At 48.9% G+C, this 18,195-nt stretch overlaps 3 protein-coding genes across 4 annotated transcripts; 1 reads left to right on the plus strand and 2 right to left on the minus strand.

The window, feature by feature from the left end:
• Window positions 1–6,962: 6,962 nt before the first annotated feature.
• Window positions 6,963–8,852, minus strand: LOC147973162 (uncharacterized). Its single transcript, XM_087524568.1, has one exon. It carries the CDS (start codon window positions 8,332–8,334, stop codon window positions 7,066–7,068), a length of 1,269 nt encoding a protein of 422 aa, XP_087380694.1. The 5' UTR covers window positions 8,335–8,852; the 3' UTR covers window positions 6,963–7,065.
• Window positions 8,853–9,455: 603 nt separating this feature from the next.
• On the plus strand, window positions 9,456–13,798 carry LOC125528782 (putative inactive leucine-rich repeat receptor-like protein kinase At3g03770). 2 transcript variants are annotated; one of them, XM_087521944.1, is made up of 8 exons: window positions 9,456–9,924; window positions 10,081–11,861; window positions 12,003–12,136; window positions 12,262–12,502; window positions 12,597–12,805; window positions 12,917–12,948; window positions 13,052–13,163; window positions 13,242–13,798. In XM_087521944.1, the coding sequence occupies exons 2-8, from the start codon at window positions 10,496–10,498 to the stop codon at window positions 13,521–13,523; spliced, it is 2,376 nt and encodes a 791-aa protein (XP_087378070.1). In that variant the 5' UTR covers window positions 9,456–9,924; window positions 10,081–10,495; the 3' UTR covers window positions 13,524–13,798. The 2 variants fall into 2 exon arrangements, with proteins under 2 accessions (XP_087378070.1, XP_087378071.1); XM_087521945.1 differs by having other exon boundaries at window positions 10,084–11,861.
• A 45-nt stretch (window positions 13,799–13,843) lies between these two features.
• LOC125528783 (ubiquitin-conjugating enzyme E2 2) lies at window positions 13,844–17,938 on the minus strand. The gene is made up of 5 exons (XM_048693221.2): window positions 17,641–17,938; window positions 17,449–17,474; window positions 14,934–15,023; window positions 14,719–14,807; window positions 13,844–14,204 (listed from the first exon to the last, which is right to left on the minus strand). The coding sequence occupies exons 1-5, from the start codon at window positions 17,763–17,765 to the stop codon at window positions 14,076–14,078; spliced, it is 459 nt and encodes a 152-aa protein (XP_048549178.1). The 5' UTR covers window positions 17,766–17,938; the 3' UTR covers window positions 13,844–14,075.
• Between the last annotated feature and the right edge of the window lie 257 nt (window positions 17,939–18,195).

Raw genomic sequence — 18,195 nt, forward strand, 5'->3', positions numbered from 1 at the left:
GCAAAGTCATGCTGAAATTCACGGAAAATTTCAGCATGACCTTTGCTGAAAATAGGACATATGGAGTGCCCGAATTTGCCGGAACGGAAGTTAATCGACATTTTGGCAAACTCAAGGGCCTCTCGGGGTACCTGCAAAATCATCACGACACGATGGTCGGAGACAAAACCCAGCAAACTCAAGGGCCTCTACTTTCATATGGATGAAAAGGCCACAGACCATATGGTCCTCTGCTTTCATATGGACAAAAATCAGCTCAACTTATGTGAGCTTCCATTCCAGATCTAATAGGTCACCCAACAAAAAATCATCAATAGTTTTAGCTAAAAAAAATCATGGATTGCTGTTAACTGAAAATTAGTGAAAGAAACTGTTGCTAATCATGGATTACTGTTAATTAAAAATAGAGCATCTGGCTTGTCTTATCATGTTCACTAAGTCCACAAAAATGAATAGAGCATCTGGCTGTCATCTACCCTGAATGATTTGATAATTAATACTGACAACTTCAGCATCTATAGACTTTGTGTTGTGGCAGCAGCTAAAAACCCTACATCTTGTCTCTCTGTTTATTAAAGCTGTTGTTTATGTGTCAAGTTTGACATCTACTTGACTGAATATCAACTTGATAGATCAAAAGCTGATAGAAATTGACAGGTTTTGAGCATCAAGAGATCTGAATGCAGTTAACTTGTTTTGAAAATCACAGAAGGCTAACGTTGGCAGATTGTGGCCAGGGCCATACTAGTCTGATTTTACACTAGAACAAGCTCACTACACTACACTACACTACATTACACTACACATGCTTAAACTCTGAACATAAACAAACACCAGCAATGCAATATGTAAACAACCTCTGTTTCTAGGCAACAAGAGTTATCATCAATGCTTTTGAGTTTATTAAGTACCTTCAGTTCTGAGCTTTAAATGTCAAAAGAGATTCATAGAATCTTGAATCCTCCAAATCACTCTTAACAGTTCTGCATTGCACAAAGGCAGCAATGAGCCAATGATATCAGTAGCAATAATAGGTGCTTACATTCTCAAAGTGAACCTACAGAGTTCTAGTACAGTGAGTAACTCCCAATTCTTTTAATAGAAGCATAATTAATATCAGAACAAAAATAACAAAATAATAGATGTGATTTTAATACAAATAACTGTTGGTGATATTGCCAGTCACTTAATTAGTTGGGTAACAACTTCAAAACAAACTAGTTATTGTTATTCCTAGACATGAATGGCAGGCTCGAAGTCGTGGACTTGAACGTGGAAAAGATGGAGTGGAAGGTCCTTGACAAGACAGATCAACCGATACGTGGAAGTGACTATGTGTATACAATCCAGGAGTTGAACTATAGCTATCTAGCGGAGTGGAAAGGTGACCTAGTCGCCATTATCCGAGAAAACGGCAATTTTGGGTTCATCAGAGTACTTAAACTTGATCGGTCTAGGATGCTGCCGTGTTTTGGGACAGAAGCAATGCTCTAATTGCGAGGCCAGCTTGCGGAAGAGATTTATGCAACAAGGTGTACTTTCCGAGTTGTACTAAGACTGATGATGGTGGCCAGGCCTACTACTGCTTAAAAGAGCAAGAATACCACCCTTCCTTTTGTGACAAGGAGCCAACGAATGCCATATGGTTCCAGCCAAACTTTTAGGATTTGCTTTGGTGGCTGGGAGCCTAACAAGGAGTACTTTCAAATTCCTTTTTGCAACCTAAATAGCCAAGAAACAAGCATAGTACATGACCTAATTAAACATGTTATCTTATTTCCACATGCAGGCTAATCAAGCTCGTTAATAGTTTGTCTTCCCTCGTCTTAGCGAGTGTCTCAAGCTCGTTAGTAACTACCACATCGTCATGTCTTGCTTTTTTTTAAAAGGGCTGTCCTGTCTTGCTTTGACCTGCCCTGTGATTTACTCGATCGTGCAAATACATACATTTAGGTGTCAGCAAGTACAAGCTCATACGGCCAACTGCTAGCAACAGCTACGTTGCCAAACGATCGGGGTGCAGGATTTTTGTGTGGTGCTAAAATCATTCAGGGACCAAGCTTGATGTATCATCTACACCCCGCCAACCCACAAGGCAAAGCATCTAAACATCTAGAGTAAATGGATTCTTTTAACCATTCATCGTAAAAACATTATTAAAAAATATTATCAAAATTATTATTTGAAAATATCATCAAATGGGGGTGCTCGGCGACAGTGGAGCGGGGGAGGGTGCGGGGGGTGCTCGGCGGCGGTGGGTCATCGGCGGCGGTGGAGCGGGGGAGGGTGCGGGGGGTGCTCGGCGGCGGTGGAGCGGGCCGGGGAGGTTGCGGTGGGTCGGCGGCGGCGGTGGAGCGAGGAAGGGTGCGGTGGGTCGTCGGCGGCGGTGGAGCGGGGGAGGATGCGGTGGGTCGTCGACGGCGGTGGAGCTAGCGGGGGAGGGTGCAGGGGGGGTCGAGATCGAGATGCAACAAAGTAGCTGGTCCCAGGTTACTAATGGCGCACCACAGACAAATGCGCCATTAGTAGTTTTGCAAAAAAAAAGTAGTGGCGCACTATATAGGAGGTGCGCCATTAGAATTTTTGAAAAAAAAATTGTTACTAATGGCGCACCGACTCATGGTGCGTCATTACTATATAGTAGTGGCGCACCACATATCTGGTGCACCATTAGTGGCCATATCATCTATAGTCCTTTTTCTAGTAGTGTGACGGTGTATCTCTGTATTTCAATGTTCTAATATATATATATTGCAGTTTAAGAACTCATTTATGTAAGACCTCGAGTGAACATTGATACAAACTCAACGAGAGATAACAATTGAAATAAGATGATTGCAAATTCAGTTATCAAACTGTCTATCTGAATTTATACAAATAATAAAAATGTTAGCCTTATACAATTATATGGCATGGAACTACATATCGACGGTAATACTACCTTATAACTAGAGACAATTGCACAAGATTATGTTATAACAAAAAAAATATCAACACATGATGGACATTGTTATCGTTAGATTCAAATAAAAATAATTCTTAACCATCCTACTATTAAAATAAGTGGATGTAATTTATCAGCAAGTTTCTCAGTATTTAAGGGAATTCAAGAATTATTTTTTCTTTGAAAAGTCTAATGCAGCATGTCTCATGTATCTCTCTTTCTCTCTCTGTATCAAACAAAACTTGCCAAAAAAAATATTTGTGAGGTCCAAATAGCTACGTTGTAGAGTACCATTTATTTATTTATTTCAACATGGAGGCAAAAGATTGGCCTCATCCACTAATTAAGAAGAGAATAGAGTTGTGTTACAAGCATCACCCCTTTACATTGAATGATCACTCTCCCAATATTATGACCCCTAGCTAGTTGGCACCTGCAGCGACACAAAGGCTCGCGTCGGTCTTGATGATGTTTAGCAAGATTGCCAGTGGTGCACTCTTGTGCAGGTAGAGCATTGCATTCCTTTTTGTTCCAAATTGTCCAAATAACGAGCACCATGAGGGATGCAGTGGCTTTTCTATTTGGTGTGCTAGAGCCAGCCCGGTTGGTCCACCATTCTTTCACGGAGCGGTCCAAGTGCCAAGAGGAGATATCGACGTCTCGAGATGCAACCAATGTTTTACGAAACTCCAAAGTCTCAAGGTGAAGCGGTACTTGAAGCGGATGTGTGCGTCGGTCTCTCGCTCTCTCTTGCAAAGTGGACAAAGACCACAATTTAGCTAACCTCGCTTGACCAATCTACTTGTGGTTGACATTCTATCTTGAATGGCCAACCAAGCAAAAAAAAATTGACATTAGGTGGTGCCCAGATCTTCCAAATCATATAGTCCATGGGGGAGATAATTTTGCCCAAGAATTGCGCCTTATGCGCGCGCGCGCGCGGGGGGGGGGGGGGGGGGGGGGGGGGGGGGGGGGGGGGGCTGCTGAGTAGATACCACTGCCGTGTGCTTCCAAATTATGTCATCCTCCGCGAGGTCATCAACGTGGAAGTTAGTAAGCATCCAAAGAGTGAAGAATTCCTGGATGTGGTGAACGATGTTGTATCATATACTGTGTTTCAGATTTTTGTACAAATCCAGAAGATATTATATCACCGCTTGATATGAGCGGTTAGCTATCTCAAAAACAATCAACACAAGATATTATATCGTCCTACAGTTTTTCCTGTTTCTATGTTTTTCATCTCCTACTACTTTCCAAACAGTCCATCAATATTATTACAAGGTTCTGGATTTACATCGCACACGCCATTTACGTGTTTCCGGTGTAGAGCATAGTGCATCCTTTATTATGTGTTTGCCTTCCCTTCGAGGCGCACACATTCTTTACTTTCACAATAATCCAATTGCGTATGCACATGTGAGGAATTGGGAAAATGGTAGATTTATGCCAAGTGAACGGAGAGGAGATGGAAAGTAAACCGAGAAGAATGTTTTCTGTCCGTGGTCTGAGTAGGACAATTCACTGGCACATCAAAAAAAGCACAGGTTGGCCGGAGGATGGGCATTTATAATTTCACAAGGATCGACGCATGAATCTCACGGACATCAGAGCACTCTACAGTTGGAAGAACTCATCATGGTTTCAGCGCAAAAAAATAACCCCATGCGGTGACTCGCTTGCATTCCGTGCTCACCTCTTCTTTAACAGAGAGTGAATTGCATAAACCACATATTTAAGGCTTCATTTGCGGAAAACTACCTAGTCGTTAATTTTTTTGCAAAAGTCACCGCACATTCAGTAATCATTTTGCAAAAAGCACTGATCGAGTGATTTAGCTCGTTTAATCACTTTCTGACAAGTGGGACTGGATTGTCGGAAGCTGACTTGGCAAAACATTTATAAACACCCCCTTAGATCTAGAAAAACAAAAGCAATCAGCCCCCCACCCTTCGGGCAGAGGCGCGCTGGGCGTCGGGTTCATGGCCTCCGCCGCGCTGCTTGGCCAGCGACGCCGGAGCGACGCGCAGGGCAGAGGGTGGGGCGGAGGTTCCTGGACTCCTGGGCGCTGTTGGGTCGGGGACGCCGGAGCGAGGCGAGCGCTGGGTCATAGGAGGGGTGTGCTCGCGCTGGGTCGGGGATGCTGGAGCGACGCGCAGAACGCACCAGCCGCGTGGTGACAGTAAACCCGCACTTGTCAGGGAGAAGCGCTGCGCCGTGGAGATAGATGCGTCTCGGAGCTCTAAGGAGGACAAACTCCAATGATTGTCACGACTCGTCCTGCTGGGCCAAGCAGGGGCGAGGTGCACGTGGTCTCCCTCGGCGAAGACGGGCATGGAGGAGGAGATGAGGAGAGGCGGGGCTGGCTGTGGGTTTCCGGCGGCGGCAACGGGAGCCTAGAGGTCCAGGGCGTCGAGAGGAACGGGTGCGAGGGCGTCGTTGATGCCAGGTCCGTGCGCGCGACGACGAGATCCACAGCCATGGCGACCCGCGTCGTCAATCCCGGCCAACGCGGCCTCACCTCTCGCCTTTCCGGCCGTCGCCGATGGTAGACGAGGCAGCGGTGGAGAAGAAAAGAAAAGGGAGGAGGAAGGAGATGGTAGACAGGGCAGCGGTGGTCGCCGGCGACGAGGTCGTCGAAGTGGTGCGGGGCTGGGTAGCTCGGGGGGCTCTGGCTCTCCCGATCCAGACGGGGTCGAAGCAGGGGATAGCTGCGGCGAGCAGCAGCAGCTGCGGCGGCGAGCAGCACCAGCTGCGGGCAGCCGCACACTCAACCGTCCCCAGGTGCTCGTCCGTCAGGCGTCAGGTCAGGTCGGCGGCATCGCCTCCTCGCCGGAGGACGGCGTGGCGGTTGCTGTGGCCGGCAGCCGAGCGGGGGGAGGGGGAGGGGCTTGATTGCTTGTGTTTTTCCAGGCCTAAGAGGGCGTTTGTAAATGTTTTGCCAAGTCAGCTTCCGACAATCCGGCCCCACTTGTCAGAAAGTGATTAAATGAACTAAATCATTCGATCAGTGCTTTTTGCAAAATGATTACTGAATGCGCGGTTACTTTTACAAAAAATTAACGATCAGGTAGTTTTTCATAAACAAAGCCCCAAATGTAATGGTTTTATGCAATTCACTCCTTTAACACAAGAACCCCCTTCTTCCACGCCAGGAATGGAGGGCGTTCTTCGATTTCCTGCCCCCTCACCATCTTTAACCAAAGCAGAGAGGAAATCGGGGGAAATCAAGTGGCCGCTTGCACTACAAGTGAAAAAGTAGTCTACCGAAAGGAAAGGAGAGAACCAAGGAATCCAAGGAAAAGCGGAAAAAGAGGCGAGCCATGTTGATGATGCTTGATCGCAGTAGCCAGCAGTAGGTGCGGAAAGGGGCGGCCGTATGGAATGGAGGTACGTACTACAGGTACTCATCGCTTTGAAAAAGGTCCATTTGAAGGGCAATGCTAGCCTAGCATCATACGGTATGCCGTGCAATAATAGCATCATGTTTGTCCTAACGGCTACTTCTGCCCCCGGAAGGCAAGAACCGGCTAGGCTAATTAGCCAGAGTGTTGGTAGTTTGGTGTGGAGCATCATTAACATTTACCAAACCCCAAGCATGGCGATCGGCACCGCTGTTCTCAAGGCCGAAAGCCTGTCACGTCCCTCTTAATCAGCAAAGTTGTGTAAAAGAAGGTCGAGACATAAAGCAGCACCATATCTAGGTTGGAAACAGATAGAGACCAAAATCTAATCCCAATAAAGCAAAGAAGCACCATACTCTGTTCGGATGGGAACATAACTCTGAAATGGGGACTTAGAGCAATTCCAACGGGCCGACCCAAACGGACTGTGATTTTGTTCGCTTTTTGTCCGTTTAGGTCGGCCGCCCGGCCGGCGTCCGCCCTGTTTTTTAGATGGGTCAGCAGCGTGTCCAACGCGCCGACCCATATGTGCAGGCGTGTCCGGCTGGCCGCCCAATTTTGCATTGCATTCTCACATATGATGAAATGAAAATTTAACAAACAAAATAGTCCGCCCAAATAAATAGTATAGTTTACAGGCCAAATAAAAATAAAAATGTTTCACATAGTTTTGCAAAACGAATAAAAAAGATATATCTATTGGTTGCCAACATGAGTTCACATATGCTCAACCAAATCATTTTGCAGTTGCACGTGAGTTTCCCAATCACGCATGTCTTCATGAAACTGAGTGAACTGCTCAAATGTTGCCGCTACTCCATGCTCAGGCACAACATTCTCACCTTGAAACTGAAAGCCTTGATCGTACAGACGTTCCGGGCGCTCGCCTTCTACGATCATGTTGTGCATGATCACACAAGCAGTCATCACCTCCCATAGTTTCTGCGTGCTCCAAGTATTAGCAGGATACCGAACGATGCCCCATCGAGATTGCAAAACACCAAAGGCACGCTCGACATCCTTTCTAGCACTCTCTTGCTCTTGGGCAAATCTTTTCCTTTTCTCTCCGACAGGGTTGGGCATTGTCTTGACAATAGTGGTCCACTGAGGATAGATACCGTCACCCAGATAATACCCTTTGTCGTAGGTGTGGCCGTTGACAGTAAAGTTCACCGGTGGGCTGTTGCCTTCGGCAAGCCTAGCAAACACCGGCGAGCGCTGAAGCACGTTGATATCATTGTGTGATCCAGCCATGCCAAAGAAAGAGTGCCAGATCCAGAAATCTTGAGACGCCACGGCCTCTAGTATGACAGTGCAAGCCCTGACATGTCCCTTATACTGCCCTTGCCAAGCAGAAGGGCAGTTCTTCCACTCCCAGTGCATGCAGTCTATGCTGCCAAGCATCCCCGGGAAGCCCCTGCTAGCATTCATCGCCAATAAACGGGCTGTATCTTCAGTTGTCGGCTTTCTCAAGTACTCAGGGCCAAACACAGCAATCACAACCTTGCAAAACGTATACAGGGACTCTAGGCATGTAGACTCGCTCATACGGACGTACTCGTCAATGAGATCACCGGGCACTCTGTATGCAAGCATTCGGATGGCGGCAGTGCATTTCTGATAAGAGGAGAAACTAATCTTGCCGGCGGCATCCTCTTTGCACTCGAAGTAGTCATCATAGCCGACCACTCCCTCTCTAACACGGTTGAAAACATGCCTACTCATACGGAATCGGCGGCGGAATTTGTGATGTTTGAACAACGGGTTTGTTGTATCAAAGTAGTCCTTCCAGAGAAGGAAATGCCCGCTCTCCCGATTACGATTCAACGCCGGAAGATGGCCCGGAATGGAGCCACGGAACAACGGCCGCTGGTTGTTGAGGTGGTGATGGACCAACACAGCAGCCAATATCTCCTCCTCCTCGTCGGACGAATCGTCATAGTCGCAAAGGAAATTGTGAAAAAAGAACTCGTCGGCGGAGTCCATTTTCGTACCTTGGCAAACTGTTGAACAGCTTGCGGGCGTCAAAGAAGGAGACGGCCGGCGAGGGGAGACGCGACGCCCACAGACCAGCTAGCTGCCCGGTCGGCATCCGACGAGCGTGTCGGTCGTCTGTGGCTGGGGCGGCGAGGCGTCTTTTTGGTCGCGGGGTGGCTGGGCGTGGGCGAAACAGCGGCGGGGAACCAGCTTGCTCCACGGCGGCAAAACGGCGACGGCGGGCAACTGGGGGCAGGGGCGGCGTTGCTGGGCGGGTGTGGAGGCGGCGTCAGCTGGAAGAGTTGCTTGCAAAATGGGCGGCGGCGTCGGTGACGGAGGAGGCGGGGGCGAGGGTTGCTTGTTGGCTGGGGGAAGGGAAGGCCAATGTGCCACAGACGAGCGGGCCCGGGGACAGGAGTAGACGAGCAAGTGCGCGTTCGTCGCGTGTCCGCGTCGACGCAAATCAGGCTCAAAAATGAGCCGGGAATGGATCGTCCGCGGACGAAAAACGGACGCGCGTCCGTTTGGGTCGGTGCGTTGAGCCACCTTTTCTGTCCACGCCGATCTAAACGGACGGCCGCGGACGAAATGGATCGCTCCATTGGAGTTGCTCTTAGGTCGTCTATAATACTCTCTCCGTGCTAAAATTCTTGTCTTACATTAATTTAGATACGGATGTATCTAATATTAAAATGTGACTTGATACATTCGTATTTCAATAAATTTAAAATGAGAATTTTGGGACGGAGGAAGTATGTCACAAAGAAATGTGCGTAGAAACTTCACTCGACTGCCGAATGTAAAAACTTGTTTTTTATGACATACTACAACACATTTTTTTCACTAACCGAATCAAAGGCCTGAAAACCCGTGCCCGACTTATATTCCCAACCGAAGGGAGTGCTAAAGTGGCATTATTACCTTTTTTTTTGTTTGGTACTCCCTTATAGTAGTACTCCCTTCAGTCTTTTTTACTCTGCGTATTAGATTTGGGTCAAGTCAAACTTTACAAAGTTTGACCAAATATATATTTAAAAATATCAACATCTACCATACTGAATATGTATTCCATAAAACTGCATTTCGTAATGAATCTAACAATATTTATTTGGCATTATAAATGTTGATATTTTTTCTATAAGTTTGATCAAAGTAGAGATGTTTTGACTTGAGACAAAACTTATATGCAGACTATAAATGACCGAAGGGAGTATTAGCTTCCAGAGGAAGTAATTAGTTTACAGAGGTAGTAAAAGAGGGTGGGAGGGGGAAAAGTGGAGCATCGGACTGATGCCTGCTGTCGTCCGTTGCCTGCTCCAGCCTTCCAGCTGAGGCACCACCTGTCCGTTGCTCCGGGTTCCCGGTTCCCTGGCGCCTCCGCCGCACCCCCGTGAACGGTACTAATCCCCACCGCAGCAGCTACAAGTTGCACTGCACCAGTACCATAGCTCACAGGACACTCACTCCACTCCACTAGCCACCACAGTGTACTGTGAGTGTCTGTATGTTTAGGCACTCCACTAGCTCGTCGTCCCGCCCATCACAAGTTCCCTTGGCCTCTTCCATCTCTGCCGCCGCCGCAGCTCCAGTGACCGCGAGGTAAAATTCATTTCATTTTTGTTTAGTTTCCTGTCAAGTAACGTAGCTAGCTTTGGCCCCAAAGTGGTAGCTCGGCACGCCGACTCTTGTTTATCTTTCTTTTCGCCAGTTGTTGAGCAAGCATATAATCTAATGCTGTTGCAAATCTTTCTGCAGCAGGCTTCTCTGCTAATGGTCTAGTCTGGTGCCAGCATCTTCGTGACTTGTGAGGGACTAATTTGGACGCCATTCCTCGTCTGCGCACAAGCACATTGTTGTTGTTGCTGTTGTTGTTGTCTGGTCACCACTCACCAGCACCTGTCGCTCAGGCGGCTTTGCCGCTTTACATCCAGGCGGCGAGGCCTCTGAAATTTCCTGTACCCACAACCCACAATCAAAAGCTCCATTCCGCAGCGGCTGCCGGCCGGCACGTACAGTCCTCGATCACCAAAGCCGGAAAGCAATCGCCAAAGCAGATTGGCGTGTGCAGTACACATTCTTAATCTGATCGTCTTTTCGCTCCGCCGGTTCTTGCCGATCGATCGGTCGAGCGGTGTCGCTGAAGGAATCGTCGTCGTCTTCTTGGCCGGCAATGGCGGCGGCTGGCCCGGGCTGCTTGCTGGGGTTGGTTTTCTTGGCCGTGCTGCTCCCGGGGGGCGCGCCGCTGCTGCAGGCCTCCCAGACGTGGACCCTGCTCAAGGTGCAGCACCTGCTGGGCCGGCCGCCGGCGCTCCGGCACTGGCGCCGCACCACCGACTTCTGCGGCGGCGGCGGCACCGTCGCCCCCTCCGCCTCCGTCGTCTGCTACGGGGACACCGTCACGCAGCTCCACGTCGAGGGCGCCGCACAGGGCGCGCCGCCGCTCCCGCTCAACTTCTCCCTTGGCGCGCTGGTCACCACGCTGTCCAGGCTCCCCGACCTCAGGGTGCTCACGCTCTCCGGCCTCGGCCTCTGGGGCCCCTTGCCGGGGAAGCTGGAGCGGCTCGCCGGGCTGGAGATCGTCAACATGAGCCGCAACTACCTCTACGGGCCCATCCCGAGGGGCCTCTCGCGGCTCCAGGGCCTGCAGACGCTCATCCTCGACGACAACATGATCGGCGGCGAGGTGCCGGGCTGGGTCGGCACCGCGCTGCCGGCGCTTGCCGTGCTCAGCCTGCGGAACAACTCGCTGGCCGGCGCCGTGCCGGAGTCGCTCGGGAGGGCGCCGTCGCTGCGCTCGCTCGTGCTCGCCTCCAACAACCTCTCCGGGAACCTCCCCGACATGCGCGGCCTCGCGAGCCTCCAGGTGCTCGACGTCGGCGGCAACTCGCTCGGCCCGGCGTTCCCGCGGCTCGGGAGGAAGGTGGCGTCGGTGGTGCTGAGCCGGAACAAGTTCACCGGTGGCCTGCCCGCCGCCGAGCTCAGCTCCTTCTACCTGCTGGAGCATCTGGACGTGTCGCTGAACCGCTTCGTCGGGCCGTTCCCGCCGGCGCTGCTCTCGCTGCCGTCGCTCCAGTACCTGAGCATCGCCGGGAACAGGTTCACCGGGGCGCTGTCCGACAAGGTGCCCTGCGGAGACAACCTCCGGCTGGTCGACCTGTCGTCGAACCTCCTAATGGGGAGCGTGCCGGCCTGCTTGAGGCCGGGCGGGAAGCCGGCGACGGTGGTGCTCTCGTCGGAGAACTGTCTGGACAGGGGCGACGGCTCGCAGCACCCGTCGCCGTTCTGTCAGAACCAGGCACTGGCCGTTGGGATAGTTCCTCGTCACAATGAAAAGAAGAAAGTTAGCCGGCACGCCGGCTTCATCGCCGGCATCGTAATGGCGGTCCTCGTCGCTGTCTCGCTCGTCGGCGCCATGGCCTTCTTCGCCGTCAAGAAGATGACCATGGAAGGGGCGAAGACGAGGCCCTCGGCGACATTGATGGAGGACCATACTTCTACTTCCAGTGCCTACCCTTCCAAGCTGTTCGCCGATGCACGTATGATCGATCTCTGAATTTCATCCTATGACTTGTGAAATTAGTCTAAGAGACCCTGAATTTCATTTCTTGAAATCAAACTTGATGAAAAACTCACTAACATTTGCTTCCATTTTGGCATTTGGGATGACAAATAAAAAGGTTACATATCACAGACAGTGAAGCTAGGAGCTTTGGGGATCCCACCATATAGATCATTTTCTCTGGTCGAGCTCGAGGCCGCGACGAACAACTTCGCAAACTCTTGCCTGCTTGGGCAAGATTCTTATGGCGAGGTACAGCGTCGTCGATCTCTTCACTGAATTTTCTTCAGTCTGTTCACAAATTGGGGCAAGTGATGCCTGAAATTTTACCACGACTTGTTCTGGTTATGTTCATGACCATGAGTTCATCATGTCAGATGTATCTGGGGAAGCTAAGCAATGGTGCCTCGGTGACAATCAGGAGCCTCAAGGTTAAGAGGAACCAGAGCTCCCAAAGCTTCAACCGCCACATCGAAACGATATCTAGGCTCAGGCATCGGCACTTGGTCAGTGCTCTAGGGCACTGCTTTGAATACGATCTCGACGAATCCACCGTGACCCAACTCTACCTCGTGTTCGAGTACGTGCAAAACGGGAACTTGAGGAGCAGGATTTCGCGTATGTTGTCAGCTCTTATCTCCATTTTTTTCAATTGCTCTGACGGTCCAATGCCTGAATGTTATGTTGCTTTGCTTGAACTGTTCATTACCAGAAGGAACTGAAGGACGGAAGCTTACCTGGGGGCAGAGGATATCAGCCGCCATCGGCGTTGCCAAGGGCATACAGTTCTTGCATGGAGGGATCATACCTGGTCTGTTTGGGAATAATCTGAGGATCAGCAACATTCTTCTAGACCAAAACCATGTCGCCAAAATCGGCAGCTACAACATTCCGATCCTAGGAGAGGCTGCAAAACCTGAGGTAGATCCGCGAAATACTAACTTATGGGATGAAAACATCCAGCTACTCTTTGTAAGGTTTTTATGGCCATTTGCTGACCAACAATGTATGCTTGTCTGTCAATCCGACCAGGGAGGGGCTGGAAGCAGGCACCAAACTGACAGGTATCTACAAGTTTCAAGCTTCAGATGCTTATCATCTAGCAATTCCAACCGGCACAACTAATATTTTCTTCATCTTTCCTTGTTCCGCAATGCTACTTTGCAGCACGATGCTCGGCGACAAGATTGACATATTTGATTTCGGGGTGATCCTGCTTGAGCTTGTGTCTGGAAAGCCCATCACATCCATATATGAGGTGGAAATAATGAAGGAACTGGTATGTATGATCGGTCACCTAGTTGTAGATGGTAGTGCGCAACGCAACACAGATACCTGAATCTTGTTTGTGCTGCAGCTGCTATGGGCAATGGCCGAGGAGGACAGGGCCAGGAGGAGGAGCTTCGTGGACCCGGCGGTGAGCAAGAGCTGTTCAGAGGAATCACTGAGGACAGTCATGGAGATCTGCCTGAGGTGCCTGGCCAAGGAGGCGGTGCACCGGCCGTCGGTCGAGGACGTGCTCTGGAACCTCCAGTTCGCCACCCAGGTGCAGGACGACTGGGAGGGGGAGATCCGGAGCGGCGACGGGTCCCCGGTGTCGTCGTCCCGGACCGCCAGGTCCTCCAGATTCAGCAGATAGATGATAATAAACCAGCTGTTTCTCCCGTCCAAGTCATCCAGCTCCCAGGAGGATGGATGAACATGCAGCTGCCGGTGATGAGTTGTCCTCCAGGATGTGCAGAAAAGCAGGCTCCCAACTACTACGGTTGTATTTCTTCTGTCAGTGTAGAGCTTTCTTTTTCCTTTCAATTCCTCTGTTGTTTCTCTACCTGAAGCCTTCATCTCGGGAGCAAATATTCCTATGTTTTTTCTCTATGCTAGCAATAATAATGTTGGGCAAGCATCGTTCCTGCTTCTACCAAAACTAGCACAAATACCATTTGTAGAACACACCAAGTGTTTAAAGACTCGCAAGCAGCACCAACTTCTTAGCTATAACATAAAATCTTTACAATGGCTATAACATGCCTTAGTTCACCAAACAGGTCACAAGCACCGAAAAAACAAGAGGAGATCAAGCACAGGGACACAACGGCCATGGGGTTTTTCAATGTTTTAATTCGGTGGTACAGACCAGCAAAGCCAGAAATGGAGACGTTCCGGGCATTGCTTATTGCAGGATCTGGCGACGCTAGTCCGCTGTCCAGCTCTGCTCCACGACCTCACGAACCTTGCGGTTGTACTCGCGCTTGTTCTCGCTGTACATTCTGGCTGCTTCAGAGTTCGCAGGAGAATTCGGGTTCGGGTCGCACAGCAGGGACTGCATAGCAAACCACGACAGAAATAAGTAAACTAAGTATAGTGTGTGGATTCAGGGACAGATAACCCATAGCACCCCAGGACACTACTTTCGAAGTAAATGAGGAAAATAATTTTTACATCCACAACAGAACAGAAGAAAAGGCTGTATTTGGGAACTTGCTATTTATGATCAAACTTTAGCAAGCTGTGTCACTGGTAACTCTTTATTGGTCGCATGTTACCTATAGGACAGGTGGTTGTTACACAATAAAAGTTCTCAATAAGATCTGGATCTGGCCTCAATGACAGTACTGTGCAACTCATGTCAATCTATAGGCGAGCACCGTTCTTGTTTCCTCTATACTATTGTAAAATTGAAACAGGTTTTACTTCTGATGACAACAATACGGATTGTGTAAACTTAAAGAGTAGTTGGTAGGTACCAATGGTTGCATTGTGTAATGAAGTGAACAGCAACCAATAAAGCTAGAAAATTAATCTAATTACAGTAAGAGAGATGGCCTAAAGAATACCTGGATAGAGGTCAATATTGCTGCAACATCATATATAGGGCTCCACTGGTTCTGTAGGATATCCAAGCAGATGCTTCCATCTGCATAAACTGGACAGATAATAGAAAACATTAAACCAATTTCGAACAGACCCTCAAGGCTTCAATCTCTGAGAACAGTATAGTCATTTCAAGAAGTAATCAAGTGATTGAATGGAAGTCATGAAGAGGACATACTGTTTGGGTGGAACATCCTTGAGACAAAACGAACAGTTGGTGGCTTGTTGGGGTAATCTTCTGTGAATTGCAGGGTCAGCTTGAACGTACCTATAATGTGTAACATAATAAATGTTATTAAACTTATGACTACTTAATAAAACCACTAGTTTGTTCTCCAGACTACAGCAATGGAAAGACACAGTGCGGACCATATTTCCCTGGTACCATGTATGTAGTTTCCTTGGATCATGAGCATAAGCTTGTCAAACTAAACTAAGCAGTTTGTGATCTTAACAAACCAAACCAAAGGGATAGGATCCAATGAACATCGAACTGGATCCAAAAAATATATTATCAGTTATCACAATTTCAGGGTGTTTTTAAGTCTTGCAGGCAACTGGACTTGGGTAGAAAGTAGTCATTCCTGAATCAGATGATCATGTATTCTAGGCTTCTAGAATACTTTGTCCCAAACAAACAAAACTCCACAAAATAAAGCTGATATTTAATTACTGCAGTCCCATCTCAGTACCTTGCAGAAGACAAAATTGTTTGTCCTCTGGGCTCTAGAGATGAAGTGATCTTGCCCAACAAAAATACAATGTGCCCCGATAAATTTTGCCAGTTGTGCTACGACAACAAATACCAATAATAAATAAATCATACTCCAACATGCACAGGTAGGAATAGAGACCCCATCTCAAACAAGGGCTCCCAAATCACCGCTCATATGATGGCTACACACGTGCATGACGAACTCATGACTTAAGGCTAAGACTAAGGTAGTACATATATATTACTCCCTTTTTTTTGCGGGAGATATATATTACTCCCTCTGTATCAAGATATAAGACCTTTTTTGACACTGTCATAGTGTCAAGTAACGTCTTATATTTTGATACAGCGGGAGTACATAATAATTGCTAGCTGGCATACACCACAAAAAAAAACCAGCAGATACAAGTAATGATAGTCGAGAAGACTAACCCGCGCACACACTCCGTCACTATTATTTCAAGAGCCAAGAGCATGTTTTTTTATGGGTCATATGCTTATTACTGATTTCAGGTGTGCCAGGTAGGATGCCAAACTGTAACGTACACTTTAGAGCAATGATAAAAATAAGGAGCTTCTAAGCGTGCACTTAGGTGTGCCCTATGAATTAGGCGACAACGAAATGCCTAGCCTTAAGCGCTGCTGGGCGTGCGCTTAGGCCAGATACGAACTACACAGAGGCAAGATAGGAATTAACCTTGCTTAAAGATAGCTGCACTGTGCACATTACTAGACCAAATTTAACATCTGTAAAAACATGTTTCTTGCTAACTTGTGAGAGGATGACACCCTTTAGCATTAAAGCAGCAATCAAACACAAGATGGAAGCCCTTTCTGTTTCCATTAAACAACGGGCATCACAGATGGTACAGCTTTTGGTTTGCTGCCGTAGCAGTGACGTAAACCGACCGGTAAACGACAGTTTAGTTAAGCAGGTAGCTATTTTGGTGCAAAAAGTTATTGCATATTAAACGAGGAAAACGACAATTTCTCACACGATTACAGATTATAAATAGGTCCAACTTCAGTACCAATTAACCAATTCGCTATATCACAACAGGCAGCCCTTTACATTTCCGTTAAACAACGGACAGCACGGATGCTACAGCTTTCTGTTTTCTGTCGTCACACCAGTGACATAAACCGACCGGTAAACGACAGGCTTAGTTAGGCAGGTTGCTATTCTGGGGGCAAAAGGCTAATGTACATCCCATTAGCTCTACATCTACACCGTGTATATGAGAAATCAAACGAGAAAGACGACAATTTGTCGCACAATGACAGGTTACAAATAGGTCCAACTGCGGTACCGATTAACCAATCACTATATTGCAACAGGAAGCCCGTTATGTTTCCGTTAAACAACGGATATCACAAATGCTACAGCTTTCGGTTTCCTGCCGTACCAGTGACATAATCCGACCGGTAAACGACAGGCTTAGTTAGGCAGGTAGGTAATTGGGTGCAGAAAGTTATTGCACTTCCCATTAGCTTTGCCTTGTATAAGAGAAATCAAACAAGGAAGACGACAATTTCTCACACGATTACGGATTACAAATAGGCCGTAGTACGGTACCAATTAGCCAATCACTATGTCACAACAGGCAGCCCGTTACGTTTCTGTTAAACAACGGACATCACGAATGCTACAGCTTTCGGTTCGACGGTTTCCTGTCATACCAGTGACATAAACTGACCGGTAAACGACAGGCTTAGTTAGGCAGGTTGCTACTTTGGGGGCAAAAAGTTATTCTACTTCCCCTTAGCTCTACATCCACACCGTGTACATGAGAAATCAAACTAGAAAGACAACAATCTTTCGCGCGATTACAGACAGATCATAAATAGGTCCAGCTGCAGCGCCAATCAACCACTCAGTGTATCACACAGCAGGCAAACACTAGTAATCGAGCAGCTACATGCACACGGATGAATGAAGGAAACAAACTGAAACCTAAATCGGGAACCGGCGGCTCACCTCCATCCCACGGCGTGTCATCGGGCCTGCAGAATCACACGAAACAACAACATCAGGGAACGATAACAGCGGCACCATATACATCAACGACGCACCGAACTAGTACAACGGAAATCGCGACTCCGCGAGATCCCCAAGCACCAAAACCTAGGGATGAACAGAAGAGAAACAGGGCAGGATTTGTGCTGTTACCCAAATATGACGGCGTTCCAAAGGGTGATGTTGTTGTCGTGCGGCGCGCCGCTGATTCCGGCGGGCGGGTCCTGCTGGAGCCGCTTGAAGTCGCGCATCAGGCGCTTCCTCGCCGGCGTCGACATCCCGACCGATCCCTCGCTCCCGGAGCGCACGCGCGCGCGCTGGCCTGCCCTGCCCGGCGGCCGCCGCCTCTCCCCTCCTTCTCGCTGGGGTTCCCCGGGTGGCGGTGCGGGGGTGGGGAGCCGGAGGGAAGCTTCGTCGGTGCGGACGAGCGTGTGCGGGGGGGGAGAAAAGGGGGGCGGTATAGGGGGGCGAGAGGAGCGTGACGTCCCTCGTGACTCGTGAGCCGTGGGCTCGCGTAGCCGCCACGCGCTGACGGTGTGGGACCGGAGACACGGCCCGAGCTGTCAGTGAGGGAATGAGGTGGCATGATGGGGATGAGGATGAGGATGGCTGAATCTTGGCCCAAGTGGAAAGCCTGGGCCCGGCTGTCGGTGGCTTGTGATGGTGGGCGGGCGGTGGCTGGCTGGCGGGCTCAGATTCCGCGGATCC

Source organism: Triticum urartu, chromosome 5A (genome assembly GCF_056163025.1).
Source record: "Triticum urartu cultivar PI428250 chromosome 5A, HENAU_Tu73, whole genome shotgun sequence".
NCBI classification, from domain to species: Eukaryota; Viridiplantae; Streptophyta; class Magnoliopsida; order Poales; family Poaceae; genus Triticum; species Triticum urartu.